The sequence below is a fragment of the Lipotes vexillifer genome, unplaced genomic scaffold (genome assembly GCF_000442215.2).
Source record: "Lipotes vexillifer unplaced genomic scaffold, Lipotes_vexillifer_v1.1 scaffold933, whole genome shotgun sequence".
NCBI lineage: Eukaryota > Metazoa > Chordata > Mammalia > Artiodactyla > Lipotidae > Lipotes > Lipotes vexillifer.
The window spans coordinates 422,133-444,494 of NW_006770403.1; the positions used below are offsets into that span (position 1 = coordinate 422,133).

Consider the following 22,362-nt stretch of genomic DNA (forward strand, 5'->3'; position numbering starts at 1 on the left):
GCATCGGCAGGCGGACTCTCAACCACTGTGCCACCAGGGAAGCCCTCCCAGATAATTTTAAAATAGTGAATATAATGTCTTGCTTACACCCGAACTGTTTTCTTTTTTTCCTTCTAGGTATCTCAGAAACTAGTGAATGATCAGGGAGAAGTAAAGTCTATACAACTTTTTTTTTTTTTAAGGAGTTTGATAGAGTGCACAGAACCATAAAAATGAAGCAGAAAAAACATGGTTATTGCTTGTAGGAAGTGTTTTGCAAAAATATTTTTATAATTTCTGTTAGCCATAGTGTCATATGATAATTAGTGTCATATAATAATAATCATATTATTTCCCATCCTAAAACTCTGGGAATTGGATGCTTTTTTTTTTTCTGGCCACACTGCTTGGCTTGTTGAATCTTAGTTCCCCGACCAGGGATTGAACCCTGGCCCTCGGCAGTGAGAGCTCAGAGTCCTAACTACTGGACCACCAGGGAATTCCCTGGATGCATCTTTATATTAATTTTGTGGTTTATTTGGTTGTTTCTAGATTGGTTTTAGATAAGAAAAACCTGAGTTTGTTTGTAAACTGAACGAATAGAGCCAGTAGAGAGGAAAATTTTGAAAATGCAAGAGCCTGGAATGACTGTCACTGTTGTGATAGTTTACTTATTTATCACAGCAGTTTCCATGAGGAGGGTATTATTATTACAGTCTCCATTGTATTATGAGGAAACAGGCTCTGAGAGGTTCAGTGACTTGCCCAAAATTACATACCTAATTAAGTGGGAGAATAGCCTTAACCACTTTCCACAGTTATCTCTGTTTTGTTAAGGAAAGTAAGTCTAGGACTAGGATTTTTACTTTTTTTTTTTTTTTTGGCCGCGCTGAGTGGCTTGCGGGATCTTAGTTCCTGGACCAGACCAGGGATGGGACCCATCCCCCCTGCATTGGAAGTGCGGAGTTCTAACCACTGGACCTCCAGGGAATTCCCTAGAATTTTTAAAATTCTGTTCCATGGCTTTGGTAAACTAAAAACAGTAACAAACAAATGAGCTTAATACAGGTGGGCAGGGATCCTTTTACTTTTCATTTAAATAAAGTCTAAAAGAGAAAGTTTAGAAAATCGAATGTTTTTCTTTTTTGTATTGTTTGCTATTGTAAATTTTGTAAAAGCTGATGGCTGTCTTGGCATTTTTTTCCTGATAAATTTCCTTCCTCAGTTTCACTTTTCCTCTCACAACAGCTGCCGGGAAGTCAACATTTGTGAATATCCTTAAACAAGTCTGTGAGGATTGGGAAGTGGTTCCTGAACCTGTTGCCAGGTGGTGCAATGTTCAGAGTACTCAGGATGAATTTGAGGTATGAAAATAAACTTTATTTAATAAAATAAAAAATTTTGATTTAGAGAACAGCTGTATTCTTGGATTTCTTTTTTTTTTTTTTTTTTCCTTTTGCAATAAAACTTTCAAATATAGGGCTTCCCTGGTGGCACAGTGGTTAAGAATCCTCCTGCCGGTGCAGCGAACACGGGTTCAAGTCCTGGTCCTGGACGATTCCATATGCCACGGAGCAGTGAAGCCTGTGCACCACAACTACTGAGCCTGCACTCTGGAGCCCGCAAGCCACAACTACTGAGCCCGTGTGCCTAGAGCCTGTGCTCCACAGCAAGAGAAACCACTGGAATGAGAAGCCCGCACACTGCAATGAAGAGCAGCCCCCGCTCGCTACAACTAGAGAAAGCCCGCATGCAGCAACAAAGACCGCATGCAGCCAAAAATAAATAATTTTTAAAAAGCAAACAAACTAACTTTCAAATATAGCTCTAAGTCTGTATCTTCATTTGGGCAGTAGTTACGTGGAAGTGTATATATATGTATAACACGCCTTGAACTTCGCACTTAAGATTATGCACTCCATTGCATCTAAGTAGAATTTTAAAAGTTTTTAAAAATTAAAACTTTCTTTTTTTTAAAGAAGATGTTGGGGGTAGGAGTTTATTAATTAATTAATTTATTTTTGCTGTGTTGGGTCTTCGTTTCTGTGCGAGGGCTTTCTCTAGTTGTGGCAGGCAGGGGGCACTCTTCATGGCGGTGCGCGGGCCTCTCACTATCACGGCCTCTCTTGTTGCAGAGCACAGGCTCCAGACGCGCAAGCTCAGTAGTTGTGGCTCACGGTCCTAGTTGCTCCGCGGCATGTGGAATCCTCCCAGACCAGGGGTCGAACCCGTTTCCCCTAGCATTAGCAGGCAGATTCTCAACCACTGCGCCACCAGGGAAGCCCAATTAAAACGTTTTAAAAAAATCTAATTTTAAGTTAAATTTCTTGTGTCGCTTTTTACATTTTGTTTAAAAATAGGTAAATAAGAAAAGCAAAAACAGCTACCCAATAGCTGAATTTTGCTAGTTTATTTTTCAGGACTTTTGTCTTAGAGACAGCCATTACTTTTGTACTTTCGTTCTTGTCGGACTTTCACCCTGGACACAAGTTTCAATTTCCCAGAACTTTCCATCCTACACTGCAAATGAGAAAGAGGGCATAATCGTTAAATTCCATTCTTTACAGCAAACTTTATTGTATGTGTATGAAGAGAGATCTGATTGCTAAGATTTTTATGTCTGGAGAAATGAGAATTGAAATTGAAAGCAGCATAGCAGAAATGGAAAAATGGAAATGTGTGCTAGAAACTTACTTTGTTAGGTCTGAGGAGGACAGAGAGGTTTTGAAAAAAAAAATGTATCATTTTAAAAATTTAGCTGTTGGTCTAGGGAATCTAGGAATAATAATTGAATCATGTAAATCATATATAAATGGAGGAGTCACCAGCCAAGGTACTCTGCAGACTTTGAGGACACTGGTTTTTAATAACCAAAAGTATTTTCTCAAATACCTGTTTGCCAAACATAGTTAACTTTAGGTCTGGGACCCAGCTCACTACACCCCAATCCTTTGAATAATCTAGGACTAAACCCTGAAGGGACTTCCTTCCCATATGGACTCCATCTTCTTAAGAAATTGATATTTCAGTCTGGTCTTTGAGGAACGGCAGAGTTAGCCTTAAGTAGAGTTTTAAAGTGGGTAAATTTATTTGCTTCTTTCAACATTTTTAATTGACATATGATATAACTATATAAAAGTATATAAACCTATGTACAGTTTAAAGAACAATTTGAAGGCTATCATCTTTGTAACCGTCACCCAGGTCAAGAAATAGACCATTACTTTCTCGTTCAAGAAGTCCCTGTTTGTTCTTCTCGGGTCACAGTATCTCCTTCCCAAGGGTAATAACTCCGCTAGGGGTAATCACTCACATAAAATAATTCTTGTGATAATAATTTTTCTGCTTTCTAAAAAGAATTTTAGGTACATGAACATATCTCTAAGAAATATAATGTTTTGTCTGTTTTTTAATGTTGTATAAATGAAATCATCTGTTTGCATTCCTTTTCCTCTTGCTTATTTTGCTTAATAAGTTTGTGAAATTTGTCTATATTGTTGCGTGCAGCTATAGCTTGTTCATTTTCATTGCCATATGGTATTCAGTTGTGTTCATATATCACTGTTTGTCCATTCTATACCTTTGATCAGTTTTTGAGCAGTTCCTAGTTTAGTTGCTGTAAAAATAGCCCCGTTAGGAATATGAATCCTGGTGTACACATGCAAGAGTTTCTCTTGGAATAAGAAGTAAAATTACTGGGTGGTGGATATGTGTATGATGCCTATTTTCTGAAGTGGTTTTACCAGTTTACATTCCCCACAGTGTACTGAAGCTGAAGCTGTCACTGGTCCACCCCTTTGCCAATATTTACTATTGTCCAGCTTCCTAAATGTTATCATTCTGTTGAACATTTAATATCTTTTTTTTTTTTTTTAATTTTTATTTATTTATTTTTGCGGTACGCAGACCTCTCAATGCTGTGGCCTCACCCGTTGCGGAGCACAGGCTCCGGAAGCGCAGGCTCAGCGCGGCATGTGGGATCTTCCCAGACCGGGGCACGAACCCACGTCCCCTGCATCGGCAGGCGGACTCCCAACCACTGCGCCACCAGGGAAGCCCACATTTAATATCTTTTATGTTTAAATTTATATTTTCCTGATTGCTAATGAGATGGTGCTCCTTTAATTAATTAATTAATTTGCCATTTGGATTTCTTTGTAAAGTCCCTTTTCAGGTCCTTTTGCCCATTTTCCTTTGGATCTTCTGTCTTCCCTCACCCTGCATTTTTACCTCTTAAAGTATGTCTTGTGGCCTCTTTCAAAGTGCCCTATTCAAGTTTGCTTACATTTAGAAATGAGAGACCTGTGTTCTAAAAATAATTTTTCTCCCCCTCATTTCTGGGGTCAACTGTCAGTGCAGTCATTCTCAGGGGTTAGGTAGAAAGTAGCCAAATTAAACCAATGTGAGAAATACAGAAGGAACTCTTTCATTGGGGGAATGTTAGACTAGATTGGATTAGGTGACCTTCATTTAAGGTCCATTCTAGTTTTAATATCATAGCTTCTAACTCATATTAAACATGTATAACTGGTTTGTTGGCACATTAAATGTTTCTGCCTCTCAGTGTACCTTACTTTTTTTTTTGTCGCACCGCACGGCTTAGTTCCCCGACCACCAAGGATTGAACCTATGCCTCCTGCAGTGGAAACGCAGAGTCCTAACCACTGGACCGCCAGGGAATTCCCAGTGTACCTTATATTAACCAAGCACACAGGAACATATATAAAAACTATAATGTCAAAAATTTTAATTTGCAGAGAGAAATGTAATTATCAGATTCATTGATATAGGTCAACCCATTCTCTATATAGGCCCAGTAGAAGGCACTTATAAGATCTCAAGGATTTGGTGCTTTTTCAGACAACAAACAATCCCTTGGGAATTTAAATATGTGGGATGCCTCCTGGTTAAAAATGACTGCCCTAGTGAATCACTGTTAGTGTTAGGAGTGTATTGAACCCTTTAGTTGTGTTGGAGATGAGACGTTGAAAACATTGCATTAATATACATGGGAAGCCAATTTATAATAAGAAGGTTGTTTATTAAGCTTAGAATCAGAGCTCAGGGGAATTAGTTATATTATCTTAATGACTGATGTCATCAGACTAAGATGCATTGATGCATCTGTCTCCATTTTAAGAATTGGCTTCATGGATCTGGTATTCATGTTTATGGGCTGGAGCATTTTCTTCCTGTGTACTAGAGTCAAAATTCCAAACTTTCTTTATAACTACCATGCAAGTGAACCTACTATTATTGTTAACATATACTTTCATTAACATATACTTTCATCAGTTTCCTGTAATCCAGTCACGTCTCCACCGTGTTACAATTTGGTAACCTTCATTGGATTTTGTATATTTGTGTACATTCTTGGAGGATAGTTTTAATTTTGTGTGTGTGTTAAAGGCTACTATGTTGTTAATCCTCTCTACTTAGGTGGAGTTTCAGATTGTGGGGATAGTATTTTGGGGATAAGGTAGTGGAGTGTGAGGGTAGTAATGAGTGGGTGGGTTCTCAGTATCTTTGGATATTTTCTTTTTTCCTGGACCTCAAGAAATGGAATATCTTCCCTCATCCTGGGGTCCTTCTTCTCCAGACCCATCCCTGACCTATTCCTTGGGATTATAGTGTGAACCACTATCCAAATCTAAGCTTTCTTTGCATGCTGTCAATAGTGAGAAGTAGACCGTCTTCAGACCCAACTCTGGTAAGGCCAGTCCTACTTCGAATGCTCTCCATTTAATCACACTTGTTGGCCGTAACACTGGGATGGGAAGAGTTGGGCTGCTGGTACCTTTGATCTCTTCCCCTAGTCAGTAATTTAATTTGCACCTGCATGTTTAGCTGGTTTTGTTTTTTACCTGCCACCTAGTGGCTGAAATGTTGCTATACTATCGATGAACTCCCACCAATTATAGCAAAAGAAAGATTATGTAGTCTCCCCTCCCTTCTCCTCCCATGGTAAGATTATCTTTAAATCATATGACCCAGATGATTATCAGTCTTTGTATTAAAGATTTATTTCAAATAACAATGTGCTTTATTTGGTGATTTATGTTATTATTTAGGCCCAAAGCTTTGATTTAATTGCTTTCTTTTAGCCTATTTTTTGAGGTCTACAGACTGTTAGGAAGATATTTTTAGTCTGTTTCTTTCAGTGAGCTGAATTCTTTTGGGAGATCTTTGTTATTTATTGTGAAATGCTATTTTACTTTTATCTAACGCTTCTTACCACTAAGAAGTCACTGAAAAATTAGTAACTCTGTGAAAGAAGGGATAAAATATACTTATCTGTGAAACAACAGCATATTTTTTGATAAGTCATTCTTTTTTTTTAATTTAATTTTTATTTTTGGCTGCATTGGGTCTTCGTTGCTGCTTGCGGACTTTCTCTAGTTATGGTGAGCAGGGGCTACTCTTCATTATGGTGCGTGGGCTTCTCATTGTGGTGGCTTCTCTTGTTGTGGGAGCACGGGCTTCAGTAGTTGTGGCTCGCAGTCTCTAGAGCGCAGGCTCAGTAGTTGTGGCGCATTCTTAACCACTGCGCCACCAAGGAAGTCCGTATCAGGTAAGTTTAAGGTAATACTTGCTGCTATAGTAAAGTCTCTGTGGTTTAAGATGATAAAATTTCATTTCTCAGGCAGTGTACAGTATAATATGGTATTGAGTGGATGGCATACCATGCTGTCACTCAGAGAACCAGACCCCTTCTAATGTGTGGCTCATCTAACCTCTAGGACAGTGCTTCAAACTTTAGTGTTCAGTAGAGTCACCTGGAGGACTTGTTAAAACAAAGACTTGGCCCTCAACCCCAGTTTCTGATTTAATAGATCTGGCAGTGGGGTGTTGAAAGTGTGCATTTCTCTCAAGTTCCCAAGTGAGGTTGATGCTGCTGTTATGGGGATCATACTTTGGTACCCCTGCCCTGGAGTTGAAGTTGAAAACTGCTGCTCTAGGGCCTTGGTGTCTTTTGCTTCCAGTTGATGAATAAAGAAAGAATCATCACTTTTGAGAGGTTTTTATGGGTCCAGCCTGGACATGATAAACATTGCTTCTGCCCTACTTCCGCTGGCTAGAACTGAGTCTTCTGGCTATAGTTAATTACAAGGGAGACTGGGAAATAAAGCCTAGCTGTATGTCCAGGAAGAAAAACAACCTGGTTTTAGGGAACACATAGTAGTATCTATCACACGCAATTTCTAAATAGAAGTACTTTAAATATATTTGTTAATGTAACTTAAACTCAAAAGTGCCATGTTTAATTAATTAATGTAGAAGTTGTTGAAGTTTATTTTAAAGTTAATGGGTTATTTTAGGGGATTCTCTGGTGGTCCAAGTGGTTAGGACTCTGCTCTTCCATTGCAGGGGGCACGGGTTTGATCCCTAGTCAGGGAACTAACATCCCACAAGCCGTGGGGTGCAGCCAGAAACAAAACAAAACAAAATAAAGTTGATGGTTATTTTGGTAATAGGTATTTGTGCACCAAAGACAACCTGAAATAGTAAGCCCAGGTAATGATAAAGACAAAAAATTGTTTTTCACGGTTAGTTTTATTTATAAAAATAACTCAGATGTATTTTCACTAGTGAATTTGTATTTATGTTATTAGTGAATTCTCTGTTGTATAATTATGTAAAGTTATCCATGTCTAAGATAAAATTATTAAAATACAGAACACCAGCACCAGTTAATTATCCACATGGTATCTGAATATCTCCCTTCAAGAAATCAAATTAAGTATTACTTGCTTTATAGATATGATATAACTTCAGTATTTAATAGCAGATCAACATTTTGGAAAGAATATGGCTTTATTGTCAGTCTTAGGCTTGAATCCTAGTTTTGCTGCTTACCAGATATATTGATATTAATGAGTTATTCAACCTTTTTGAGCCCCATTTTTAAAATTTATAAAATAGTGTCAGTAATGACTATTTCATAGGGTTGAGATAATGTATGTAAAACTTTTCATGTAGTCCCTGGCATAAAATAAATAATAAACAGTAGATATTATTATAATTATCATTAAAATTGAAGTATATTTTCTTAATGAAGGGATATTTTGTGTAATGAACTTACTAGTTCTTCAACGAAAATGCTTTATTTTCTAAATCTAAGACATAAAAAATAAACTTTTAAGAAAACTTAAATATGGCCTTTGTGTTCACATTCCTAAGCACATTCTTTTTTGAAAATATGCTAAGTAAGCTACAGATAATGCAACCAGGGATAGAGCAGACTAATCCAAGACTTAAATTTTGTGTTTTGAATTAACATTTATACTGCAGAGAATTCCATGTATACGTAAATACCACTGCACCTCTGCCCCTCTTTTTTAGTGTCAAGTAAAAAACCTTTTTAATGTATATTTTTTATTATTTGATAATTAATAATTTAATATTATGTATTTAAATATATTTTATTGAGCTATAATTGACATATAATATTGTATTAGTTTCAGGTGTCCAATATAGTGATTCAACATTTGCGTACATTGTAAAAATGATCACCACAGGAAGTCTAGGTACTGTCTGTCCCCGTACTAAGTTGATACAATATCATTGACTCTATCCCGCATGCTGTGCTTATTTATTTTATAACTGGAAATTTGTACTTCTTGATCCCCTTTACCCATTTCACCCCACATCCCCTACCTCCCTCCACTCTGGCAAACCCCCATCTAGACCTGTGAGGCTGGGGGTTTGGTTTTGTTTGTTTGATTCCACATGTAAATGATATTATGTGGTATTTGTCTTTCTCTGTCTGACCTGTTTCACTTAGCATAATACCCTTAAGTTCCATTAATGCTGTTTCAAATGGCAAGATTTTGTTCTCTTTTATGGCGAAGTAGTATTCCATTGTATACATACACCACATCTTTATCCATTCATCTGTCTATAGACACTTAGGTTGTTTCCATATTTTGGCTATTGTAAATAATGCTGCAATGAACCTAAGGATACATATATCTTTTCATACTAGTGTTTCTGTGTCTGATATATTTTTTTAAATTTTTAAAGATTAATTATTTTTTTTTTAATGTGTGGAATAGAAGCTTGTGCTCTTTAGCTAAGTTCTCTTGTAAATCCAGCAGTTAGTGTTCATGAAGTTGTCTCTGTTACTAAGAGTAATTTCCAAACTGCTATGCTTACTAGGGTAGGAAAATAAAATAGACACTACTGTCCTCTTTATAAAAGTAACTACATGAAAGTTTTGGTTGAGTTGATATACTTCATTTAGCTGGAAAAATTCACTTGTATGAAACATTTTCTCCCTGGATGATGATGAATAAGTGGAAAGTCAGTTTATAATTAAATTAACAAAGGCCCTTGAAACTCTAATAAAATTAAATTTATTCTTTAAGCAGTTTGGGAAGGCAGTTACTTCACCCTTATTTCAGTTCATCATTTGCTCAGTATTTCTAAACAGCCCTGTTGTTGACTGTTAGCCTCTTGCCATTTTATGCTTTTTTTTCTTCCAGTTTTGAGAAGAAGTTTCACTTAATTATGTGGTTTGTGGTATGAAATTTAAATTCTGCCTCAAAGTGCCATGTGTTTGTGTGGTTTTTAGTTCTTAACTGAAACTGAGGTCCGTTGTAATGTTTACAGTTCTGGATTTTTTTTTTTTTTCCCTCAGAGGAAAACCACCTGCCTTGAGCATGAACTTTCAGGAAGTGTTCAGGGGTATTTGAACTAGGATTGAGAATAGGAATTAGGCAGTCATATTTTATTCCTTGAAAGTTAGAAAACAAGATTAAAGACTGTATAAGTGTTGGGGGAATCTTTATATAGCTTGACATAGAAAAGATGATGAAGCATCCCTGGGTCCTGGGTTTTGTTTTTTCTTTCTTTTTTTTTAATTTTTATTTTATTTGGCCAGGCGGCACATGGGATGGATATTAGTTCTCTGACCAGGGATCAAACCCATGTCCCCTGCATTGGGAGTGTGGAGTCTTAACCACTGGATCGTCAGGGAAATCCCTTGTTTTTTCTTTCTTAATCTGACAACTCTAATGTCAAAAGTATTCTAATATATTCTATTACTGTACAATCAATTTTAATTTAAAAAGAAAGAAAATACTGTCACTCAAAGGAAGAAATTTCAGGGACTTCCCTGGTGGCGCAGTGGTTAATAATCCGCCTGCCAATGCAGGAGACACGGGTTTGACCCCTGGTCTGGGAAGATCCCACGTGCTGTGGAGCGACTAAGCCCGTGCGCCACAACTACTGAGCCTGTGCTCTAGAGCCCACGAGCCACAACTCCTGAGCCTGCCTGCTGCAACTACTGAAGCCCGTGCGCCTAGAGCCTGTGCTCCACAGCAAGAGAAGCCACTGCAATGAGAAGCCCATGCACCGCAATGAAGAGTAAACCCCGCTCACCACAACTAGAGAAAGCCCGCACTCAGCAACGAAGACCCAGCGAAGCCAAAAGTAAATAAATAAATTTATAAAATAAAAAAAAGGAAGAAATTTCAGTGGCTTCTTTCTCTTTACTCCCACCCTCCCCTTTTTTTTTTTTGATTTGGAAGCTTCGAATGTTAGAATTTGCTGACTTTGGCCTGTAGTAGTGAAGTGGCAATGGATAGATGCTCAAAATTATTTTCTATATTTTTTACAAATGATTCATTGAGGATACCAAGCCTCTTTAAAAAAAATTCATGGTTTAAATCAGATATTCCCTAACATAAACGACTTTAATCAGATTATATAAAAGTCTAATAACAGGAAATTGGCTCTACAGAATATAGAAAAGTGGATGCTGTGGTTGGAGAGAGATTAGCAAGTAGATACCACCAAGATATCTCAGGAGTTTTTCAGTGTGATAGGAATACTGGAAGGGACCTAAGATGGCTTTGCCTGTTTAATTACTTAAACACATCGTACTCTGTCCAGGGAAGGTGCTAGGTTAGAAATCTGAACAAAGCAGTGTTACTAGTAAACTTTTGTGATATTTTGTAAGAGCAGTAAGTAATTTCACTGTGTTCAGAGGCAGGTGTGAATATCTCATTGTCTTGATTTGTGTTTCTCTAAATTAGCAATGTTGAGCATATTTTCATATGCCTGTTAGCCATCTGTATATCTTTGGAAAAATGTATATTCAGGTCTTCTACCCATTTTTTAAATTGGGTTGTTTGGTTTTTTTTATTTATCCAATTTTTTTAACTTAAAAAATATTAAAATAGCCCTATTGATCATTGTCTTTTGTTCCCTTTTTCAAATTCAAAATAGGAACTGACAACGTCTCAGAAAAGTGGTGGGAATGTTCTTCAGATGATGTATGAGAAACCTGAACGGTGGTCTTTCACCTTCCAGTCATATGCCTGCCTCAGTCGAATACGAGCTCAGCTTGCTGCTCTCAATGGCAAGCTCAAAGATGCAGAGAAACCTGTATTATTTTTTGAACGATCTGTGTATAGTGACAGGTATATATAAATGACTGTACTTGTCAGTTTGGAATCTTGGCTTAGAAGTGGACTTTTTGTCCTGTTTCCTGGGAGTCAGAGTAATAAGAGAGGCTGAGTTGGAGATTTGAGATGGAAAATGACATTTAATACCTTCAGCAGTTTGGTACTAATGCCATTAGGGAAGTTCTAGCATAATTGCTAGCTGCCATGGAAACTGGTATAGTGACCATCTCATCTCATTCAAATTTGCAGAGAAGTTTTTTTTTCTTCCAACCCTCTTAAAATTCTTTTCTGCTCTGGTTAAATCTGGATCTGTATTCTAGACTTGCACCTGGAGCTAGGAGATCATACATCTCTAAGGGAGGCTTAGAATTACCCTGCTTATTATGTAAGGATTGTTTTACTAGAGTTAGATCTGAGGTTCTCAAACTGTAGGACCCCTTTCATTCTTAATAATTATTAAGGAGCCCAAAGAGCTTCATGTCTTATTGATATTTATGTTATTAGATATTAAGGTTGAGAAATATAAAGAACATTTATTAACTTATTTAAAGTTAGTAATAATAAATCCATTATATATAAACATAAAAAAGATGTGAAAATTATATCTTTCACAAAAAATTAGGGAGAAGAGTAGCATTGTTTGAAACTTTGCAAGTCTCTTCAGTGTCTGACTTAATAGAAGTCAGCTGTATTCTCATTTGTGCTTCTGTTTTTAAGTAGTTGTAAGCTTTTTTTTTTTTTTTTTTTCTTGCGTTATGCGGGCCTCTCACCGTTGCGGCCCCTCCCATTTGCGGAGCACAGGCTCCGGACGCGCAGGCCCAGCGGCCGTGGCTCACGGGCCCAGCCGCTCCGCGGCATGCGGGACCCTCCCGAAACGGGGCACGAACCCGCGTCTCCCGCATCGGCAGGCGGACTCTCAAGCACTGCGCCACCAGGGAAGCCCAAGTAGTTGTAAGCTTTTGGTTGAAGTATAGTATATAAGGTAATCTGGTCTCTCACAGAACCCTAGAAGGGTCTTGGGGACCACCAGGGGTTCTCACACCACATTTTTGGGAACCACTGGCCAAGTACATATTTTCTGTAGTTGGAGATAATGTGTTGTTTTCTTCTGCTGTTGTTTTTTTCTGCTAACCAAGGCATTATCTGCCATGGGTTTAGGAGAATGTTTCATGTCCATTTAGTAGATCCGTTTTTTCTTTGTGCTTTTTGGAAAGAATTTATGTGTTGATGTAGACTCTCTTGCAGGTATATTTTTGCATCTAATTTGTATGAATCTGACTGCATGAATGAAACAGAGTGGACCATTTATCAAGACTGGCATGACTGGATGAATAACCAGTTTGGCCAAAGCCTTGAACTGGATGGAATCATTTATCTTCGAGCCACTCCAGAGGTGAGAAACAATAAAAATTTGTTTTTTCCATTGACATTTCAGAATAATATTTAGAAAGCCTTTCAGTGGTGTGCAGTGAAGGAGATTTAGTTTAACTCCACTCCCCACCTCCAAATTAGAAACTCGTAACTGTGCAGATAGAAACATTCTTTTTTCCTAAGCAAACTGTAAGCCCACATTTGGAAGTTGCTCTTTTACGCCCCTTCTCTATTCTTCCTCAGTTCTGTTCTTCATTATTTCTTCCTGACTTTCTCAGGGTCTGTCATCTATCACAGCTGCATTAAGAAACTTTCTAAAGCAACCCCTAGAATGTAGGCTTCATGAGGTGGAACTTTGGGTATTTTAATTACTGTTGAATTTCCGGTGCCTAAAATAGGGCCTGGGTACATAGTGGGAGCTCAGTAAATGTTTACTGAAGGACTGGCCAAGTTGGTGGAGGTCCGTTTCAAGAAATCCTTTATGGTTGTTTGTGGCTTGGAATGGGTGGGCAGTAGCAGCTGTAGTTGAGAAGAGCCTTAGAGGACACTTGCCATTTTCAGTTAAGGGAGCTTACTTGAAAATGTGCTTTTTGTCATAGGTTGTAAATAGCTATTCCTGTTTACATATGAAATTATGTTATGAATCCAGGAAGACCAAGTAGATAGATGCCTTTTATAAAAGTAACCTAAATAAGAGCTTACATTTGTTAAGGAATTTCTGGTTTTGGTGCTTGCATCCCCATTTTTCTGTTTTTTATTCCTGTTTCTTCCCTAAGTCACAAAGTAGGCTCTGGTGAATGTAAATGCCATGACTTCTAGCCTGAAAGAATACCGTATTGCTATTGAAGCTGAATTTTCAAGGAAACTAGGTTTCTGATTCCAAGGGATGATTTTTTTTCCTCTTCTAATGTCAAGTAAGCCAGAATTTAACAATAATAATTTTGAAATTCACTTTTATTTTTGAAAAGAATTTTTGTTTTTAATTATGAAAATAGTAAATACAAATATAGAAGAAAACATGAAGAATACTAATAATTTCATTCTGCTAGAAACATTCATGGTCAATATCTTAAAGTCTAACACAAAACTTTACTTTTTAAATATTTTTAAACAAATAAATTTATTTAAAAAAACAAAAACAAAAAACACTCTATTCTGGTTACCACTCTTTGTTACAGTCTGTTCCATTTTAACTCATTTCTATTTTTCCCATGGTCTTTAGAGATAAGAGCCTCAAGGGTATGGAACAGTTCGATAGTAATTCCTCATCTTGAAGATTCACATGCAGTGTCAGTTGTGTGAATTAGCACCCCAATGCTACATGTGTCTGAGGCCTGTGATTTCAGGTTCTCACTGGTGAATTATATATTTTCAAGTCATTGTCTTGAAATGTTTTCAGGCTCCCTCTCTCTCCACTCAGGCTTGTGGATGGAATTTTACTAGCTCTCTTTTAATGAAGGCACAACCTCTCAAGACTCTTTGTTTTCTTCAGGAAGATCAGCTCCAACTCGTTTTACTACATAGCCTACTGCCTCAAATCTCCTGGAATGACTCAAAACCTCAAAGCTCCATGCTCCAACCTGGGCTGGTTGTTCTGCCATTCTGTTTCAAATTTGCTGTTTTTGGATTTTTTATTCTTATCCTCTTGAGACACCTATTCACTTATCTCTTGTGGATCCTGTATTGCCTGGCTCTTCTTTTCTTTTTTTTTTGGTTTACTCTTTTTTTTTTTTTTTTTACATTTTTATTGGAGTATAATTGCTTTACAATGGTGTGTTAGTTTCTGATTTATAACAAAGTGAATCAGTTATACATATACATATGTCCCCATATCTCTTCCCTCTTGCATCTCCCTCCTTCCCACCCTCCCTATCCCACCCCTCCAGGTGGTCACAAAGCACCGAGCTGATCTCCCTGTGCTATGCGACTGCTTCCCACTAGCTATCTATTTTACATTTGGTTTGTTTATATGTCCATATATACACTACCACTCTCACACTTTGTCCCAGCTTACTCTTCCCCCTGCCCGTGTCCTCAAGTCCATTTTCTAGTAGGTCTGGGTCTTTATTCCCCTCTTGCCCCTAGGTTCTTCATGACCATTTTTTTTTAAGATTCCATATATATATGTGTTAGCATACAGTATTTGTTTTTCTCTTTCTGACTTACTTCACTCTGTATGACAGACTCTAGATCCATCCACCTCACTACAAATAACTCAATTTCGTTTCTTTTTATGGCTGAGTAATATTCCATTGTATATAGGTGCCACATCTTCTTTATCCATTGATCTGTCAATGGACACTTAGGTTGCTTCCATGTCCTGGCTATTGTAAATAGAGCTGCGATGAACATTGTAGTACATGACTCTTTTTGAATTATGGTTTTCTCAGGGTATATGCCCAGTAGTGGGATTGCTGGGTCATATGGTAGTTCTATTTTTAGATTTTAAGGGACCTCCATACTGTTCTCCATAGTGGCTGTATCAATTTACATTTCTACCAACAGTGTATAAGGGTTCCCTTTTCTCCACACCCTCTCCAGTATTTATTGTTTGTAGATTTTTTGATGATGGCCATTCTGACTGGTGTGAGATGATATCGCATTGTAGTTTTGATTTGCATTTCTCTAATAATTAATGATGTTGAGCATTCTTTCATGTGTTTGTTGGCAATCTGTATATCTTCTTTGAAGAAATGTCTATTTAGGTCTTCTGCCCATTTTTGCATTGGGTTGTTTGTTTCTTTGATAGTGAGCTGCATGAGCTGCTTGTAAATTTTGGAGATTAATCCTTTGTCAGTTGCTTCATTTGCAAATATTTTCTCCCATTCTGAGGGTTGTCTTTTCATCTTGTTTATGGTTTCCTTTGCTGTGCAAAAGCTTTTAAGTTTCATCAGGTCCCATTTGTTTATTTTTATTTCCATTTCTCTAGGAGGTGGGTCAAAAAGGGTCTTGCTGTGATTTATGTCATAAAGTGTTCTGCCTAAGTTTTCCTCTAAGAGTTTTATAGTGTCTGGCCTTACATTTATGTCTTTAATCCATTTTGAGTTTATTTTTGTGTATGGTGTTAGGGAGTGTTCTAATTTCATTCTTTTACATGTAGCTGTCCAGTTTTCCCAGCACCACTATTGAAGAGGCTGTCTTTTCTCCATTGTATACTCTTGCCTCCTTTATCAAAGATAAGGTGACCATATGTGCGTGGGTTTATCTCTGGGCTTTCTATACTGTTCCATTGATCTATCTTTCTGTTTCTGTGCCAGTACCATACTGTCTTGATTACTGTAGCTTTGCAGTATAGTCTGAAGTCAGGGAGCCTGATTCCTCCAGCTCCGTTTTTCTTTCTCAAGATTGCTTTGGCTATTCGGGGTCTTTTGTGTTTCCATACAAATTGTGAAATTTTTTGTTGTAGTTCTGTGAATAATGCCAGTGGTAGTTTGATAGGGATTGCATCGAGTCTGTAGATTGCTTTGGGTAGTAGAGTCATTTTCACAATGTTGATTCTTCCAATCCAAGAACATGGTATATCTCTCTGTCTCTTTGTATCATCTTTAATTTCTTTCATCAGTGTCATAGTTTTCTGCATGCAAGTCTTTTGTTTCCCTAGGTAGGTTTATTCCTAGGTATTTTATTCTCTTTGTTGCAGTGGTAAATGGGAGTGTTTCCATAATTTCTCTTTCAGATTTTTCATCATTAGTGTATAGGAATGAAAGAGATTTCTGTGCATTAATTTTGTATCCTCCAAGTTTACCAAATTAGCTCTAGTAGTTTTCTGGTGGCATTTTTAGTATTCTCTATGTATAGTATCATGTCATCTGCAAACATTTGACAGTTTTACTTCTTCTTTTCCAATTTGTATTCCTTTTATTTCTTTTTCTTCTCTGATTGCCGTGGCTAGGACTTCCAAAACTATGTTGAATAATAGTGGTGAGAGTGGACATCCTTGTCTCGTTCCTGATCTTAGAGGAAATGCTTTCAGTTTTGCACTGTTGAGAATGATGTTTGCTGTGGGTTTGTCGTATATGGCCTTTATTATGTTGAGGTAGGTTCCCCCTATGCCCACTTTCTGGAGAGTTTTTATCATAAATGGGTGTTGAATTTTGTCAAAAGCTTTTTCTGCATCTACTGAGATGATCATATGGTTTTTATTCTTCAATTTGTTAATATGGTGTATCACAATGATTTGCATATATTGAAGAATCCTTGCATCCCTGGGATAAATCCCACTTGATCATGGTGTATGATCCTTTTAATGTGTTGTTGGATTCTGTTTGCTAGTATTTTGTTGAGGATTTTTGCATCTATATTCATCAGTGATATTGGTCTGTAATTTTCTTTTTTTGTAGTATCTTTGTCTGGTTTTGGTATCAGGGTGATGGTGGCCTCATAGAATGAGTTTGGGAGTGTTTCTTCCTGTGGCAGGCAGATTCTTAACCACTGCGTCACCAGGGAAGTCCCTGAACTTTTAAATTTTTAACAAAATTTTATTGAAGAATAGTTGATTTACAATGTTGTGTTTAATTTCTGGTGTACCTCAGAGTGACTCAGTTATACATATTTATATTCTTTTTCATATTCTTTTCCATCATGGTTTATCACAGGTAAATTATTTGATTTTTAACTAAACTTATTTTATACAGTTTATTTCAAGTATGGATGCCAAAAGTTTATACACATATTTTGACTTATTTTTGAGAGTAACACTTGGTTTAGAGCTACCAAATGGTTGAAAAGCACAAGGAGGAGAAAATGAACTACTTCAACTTCCTAGGAAAAGTAAATAGAGATTTTGGCTAGCATAACTAAAGAGACACTAAGGAAAAATTTAATGGAGCTGTCAAGAATAAATGTTCCTTGCCTCCTCCACTCCTCCTACCTGTTTCTTATTGCTTGCTTTTAGAAATGCTTGAATAGAATATATTTACGGGGAAGAAATGAAGAACAAGGCATTCCTCTTGAATACTTAGAGAAGCTTCACTATAAGCATGAAAGCTGGCTCCTGCATAGAACACTAAAGTAAGACTTCCTTATTCTTATTTACTGTTCATTTTAAATTCCTTTATCAAATTTTAATCCAAATCATGTATAGTTTTTCATTTTCAGCCATTTTTATTTATTAGTATTGTAGGATCTCCCAGAATTAAGTATGGATTTTGATTCTTTACTGCAATGAGATCCTATTTTCTTAAAGTTTTTATAGCTAATCTCCCCCAGCAGTATTTACAGCATAATATATAGAATTTCACATTAAGGAGTAAAGTAGGAAATATATCTGTATACATTATTTAGGTACAAGCATACCTTGTTGTATAGCACTTCACTTTATTGTGCTTCGCACATGCTGCATTTCTTACAAATGGAAGGTCTGTGGCAACCCTATGTCAAGCAAGTCTGTTGGCACCCTTTTTCCAACAGCATTTCCTAATGTTGTGTCTCTACATCACATTTTATAAATTCTTGCAATATTTTAAACCCTTCACCTCTAACCCATGACTCTCTAAAGGCTCAGATGATGGTTAGCATTTTTTAGCAATAAAGTATTTTTAAATTAAGGTATGTACATTTTTTTTAGACATAATGCTATTGCACACTTAATAGACTGGTGTATAGAGTAAATGTAACTTTTGTATGCATGGGGAAACCAGAAAATTTGTGTGACTTGCTTTGTTGCAATATTTGCTTTGTTGTGATATTCACTTTATTGCAGCGGTCTGGAACCAAACCTGCAGTATCTCTGAGATATACCTATACTCTTTTCAGAGAGAATTTTAAGATATTTCAAGTTTTTTTCTTATATCACTGTACTTTGTCATTAGTCAGATCTTGGTTCAGACGCATCTCACTTATTAGTATACAACCTTAGACAATCTCTGAGCCTCAGAGTGACCTCCCTGAGCTTTAGTTTTCTCATCTATAAAATGCAAACATTCCTGGATTTCCTTGGTGGTGCAGTGGTTAAGAATCCACCTGCCAATGCAGGGGACACAGGTTCGAGCCCTGATCCGGGAAGATCCCACACGCCGTGGAGCAACTAAGCCCATGCGCCACAATTACTGAAGCCCTCGCACCTAGAGCCTGTGCTCTGCAACAAGAGAAGCCACCGCAATGAGAAGCCCATGCTCCACAATGAAGAGTAGCCCCTGCTCTCCACAAGTAGAGAAAGCCCTTGTGCAGCAACGAAGACCCAACGCAGCCATAAATAAATAAATAAATAAATGTATTTTTTTTAAAAGACAGCAAAATTCTAAGAAAAAGGAAACATTCCTACTTTATGGTATGATTTTGGTTTTTGAAGAGAATTACATTTCACAATGCCTAACTTTATATATTTTATACCTGAGATTTTTAGACATGTATCGTAAATCTAGGTGAGAAAGAAGGGACTGCCAGATGAAGTACTTGGCAGGATAATTTTAATATAAAATGATTGATAACATTTTGTTTTCCAGTGAAGACATAAGAATAATGTTTTAGTATTTCTCTTTTATTTGTTGCTTTTTCTAATTATTTTGTTCATCTCTCTCTTTTCAAACAGAACCAACTTTGATTATCTACAAGAAGTGCCTATCTTAACACTGGATGTTAATGAAGACTTTAAAGACAAACATGACAGTCTGGTTGAAAAGGTAGATTTATACAAAGACTATAAATAATATTTGTTTTGTCTTGTCTAAAGAAGTGTTCTAACTTTGTGAGAAAATAATTTTCTAAGGAAAGATTACATAAAGTTATATTAAGAGAGAATTAAGAGCTTTAGAGGGATTTAGACTGTTTAGATTCTCATCTTAACTTCAACTTCTAGCTTTGTAGCCTTAGCTAAAATGAGGACCTTCTTTATCCTTTAATTTCTTTATCTGTATTATAGGGGTAACCACGTTAACAAAAGTCCTTGCTCACTCTCCTCTGCTTTGTTCCCTTTTCTTCCCCTCTTCCCTATACCACCAATCTTTAGATAATAAACTATTTGTGAAATTAATCTTTTTCAACTAAATTCAGTATGGAAGATGTTTGAAGCTGTAGGATATGGATCTCATCCATTTTTCTACTAACTAGAGTCTTGAGATTAAAGATTTTTAGTTTTGAGTTCTATTTGGGACCTTGTCAGTGATAACTTGGCACTGCCTAATCATTGAGTCATTGTCCTAATCAGAGTTGATCTATCCTCCATATATTTGGAAGTTGACTATACTCTATAAAGTGAGTGGTGCTCATATTCATAAAGGGACTGGCACAGAACCTATTGATGAACACTTGAGAGAGAATAGTAATGGGATTTGTATAACAAATATCCTTATATCCATGTTAATTAACTTAGTGATCTAAGAGCTAAAGAAGAAGCCACATTTTTTTGTTGTTTGTTTAGTTTTGAGAGAAATCTTATTTTTCTTTTTTCCTGTCACAAAATGTCTGCTGTTTACTATAATAGGTATTTAACATTTATAAGGGATGTATCTCAAGAATTTTGAAAATCTCACCATTTATAGATAACTACTGTAGCATATAGTTGTTTTTCCCATGATATAAAGAAAAGCATATCTGGAAAATTCAAGTGACCTCTTCATACTAATTTAATGATATTAAGAAACCTAGTACAGAATTCATTTGTGATACTGTTAAAATAAAATAAATAAAATTAAGTCAGCCATTGCAGTACTAACAGCCAGCCATCATTTTAGCTAGATGAATATGTAAAACCACTTTTTAATTTTATCTAACACTTTTGTATTTTGATTAATAATCACCATTTCATATTATTATTTATTTTTGGTTTAATTAGTTTTACTAGAAGTTTGCTTTCTTTTTCAGGTATTTTTGCAAGGCGGTAATCTTTGTCTATTCAGAATTACTGTGCAGTCTAGAATACGTAGAGAGCAGTATCTTGAATTGTGACGTTGGCCAGTTGGCTAAGTTCATTCACTACTTATATGACCTTTCCTCACATACTAATATTACAGTGTGTATATATGATTCAGATTTGTGCTTCAGAAAAATTATAAATCTGTTACATAGGTTACATACATAATCAGGACCTTTAGACTTATTAAACCGTTGAAATTATCAATGTTATCAGTACTAAAGCTGCACATGTCAGTAGTCTATGGTATTATAAAGAGATAACAAAATTAGTGTTATGGCTGTTATAGAACTGTATCAATCTTAGATGTAAATTTAATGACTCCTGTGATGACATTTTAGGTCATTCATCTTCTGATACTGAAGTATTTGTTAATATTTCTTTTGAAACTAAATGATATGGCTTTGTGATAGAGTTACTTATACAATTGAGGTCTTCAACTGTGTAGATACTTTTAATTGAAAATGAATATTAGATATCTCAAATTAGCCAAGGAATTATATTAATATTTTTTTCCTCCCCTCAGGTAAAAGAATTTTTGAGCACTTTGTGATCTTGCTGAAGACTGCAGGCAGCCAAATGATTACACATACTTCAGCTTTGTGTATCTTCATAGGTCCATATTCATACAAGTCTCTCTTCTAAACCCAAGTTTTTAACTGTTTTTGTTCCAAGAAAGATTTTTTTTGAATGAATCCTATATAAAAGTTTATAGCTAGTTTTTCTTTTATCTCTTTTTTTTTCTTCTTCTTTTCTTTTTTGGGGCTTTAAAAAAAGAAAGACATTTAAGTATCCCTTACAACAAGAAGTCTGGGGGTAGATGGTTCCAGAATCATTATAGTGGCTAAGCTGCATCATAAAGGACCCAGTCTCCTTCTGTCTTTCTCCTCTATTATCCTCCTCAGCCGGTTCACTTTTTTTTTTTTTTTCTGGTGCTTCTCATCTCACTGACCAATTTCTTAACTACAGACTTTAATGTTACATAGTAAATGGTAATGTGTCCTGTGTAAATTAGTGTACCTGTTAAAAACTGAAAAGTGGAATTTAAGGAATCCCTAGAAAAAGTATGATGAGGTTTTATTTTAAATACTTTTCATCAGGTGCCTTCCCTTCTACCTTAATTTATGTGGAAGATAAGACCAGGTTTAGTATTTAATTACTTCACTGATTTATTAACGTGTCTATAATATATTTGTAGAGAAGCAGGTTAGACTTTGTTCCCGGTTTGTAATGGCATAACTTATAAATCATTTAATCTTTTTCCTGCCTTTGTTTCTACATCTGTGGTATGAGTGAGGCTTCATCTTTTGCATGGGGTTTTGTAGGATTAAAGAGAAAATGTTTCTATACTTAAAAGATAACTGAAGATTATTACAGGAATAGAAAGATTGAATTTATTTGGAACTTAAATAGCTACCTGCTTTTCTCTTCTCAGACCATTCTTTTAGAATGGAGTTTTACTATTATAGTTAAAAGATTGGCTTAAACTATGATTGTCTTTAAGTCATTTGAGGTGGAATTATAGTTTTCCTTAATTTCTTCCCATTTTTATAGGTAAAATGTTAGTGGGACATAGTGAGGGATCCATTTTTCCATTTTATTTTTTATTGATGCTATACTGGGAATGAGTAGTCTTTCTTTATACTTGGTGAGCTGTCAAAAGGGAAACTGAAGACAAGGTAGATTTTCTTCTTAGCAGTTAAGTCTGTTTAGTTAGTCCCAGCTCTTATTTCCTGCCTCCTACTTTCCCTA

At 36.3% G+C, this 22,362-nt stretch overlaps 1 protein-coding gene across 1 annotated transcript in view; it reads left to right on the forward strand.

Annotated features, from left to right (window-relative positions):
• Window positions 1-22,362, forward strand: part of DCK (deoxycytidine kinase) — a 26,816-nt gene that overhangs the window by 3,726 nt on the left and 728 nt on the right. The window contains exons 2-7 of the mRNA XM_007446101.1: window positions 1,228-1,343; window positions 11,212-11,405; window positions 12,636-12,783; window positions 17,656-17,771; window positions 19,291-19,381; window positions 21,137-22,362. The exon at window positions 21,137-22,362 is cut by the window's right edge and continues 728 nt beyond it. Coding sequence (XP_007446163.1) covers window positions 1,228-1,343; window positions 11,212-11,405; window positions 12,636-12,783; window positions 17,656-17,771; window positions 19,291-19,381; window positions 21,137-21,163 — 692 coding nt within the window. The 3' untranslated portion in view covers window positions 21,164-22,362. The remainder of the gene's footprint in view (window positions 1-1,227; window positions 1,344-11,211; window positions 11,406-12,635; window positions 12,784-17,655; window positions 17,772-19,290; window positions 19,382-21,136) is intronic.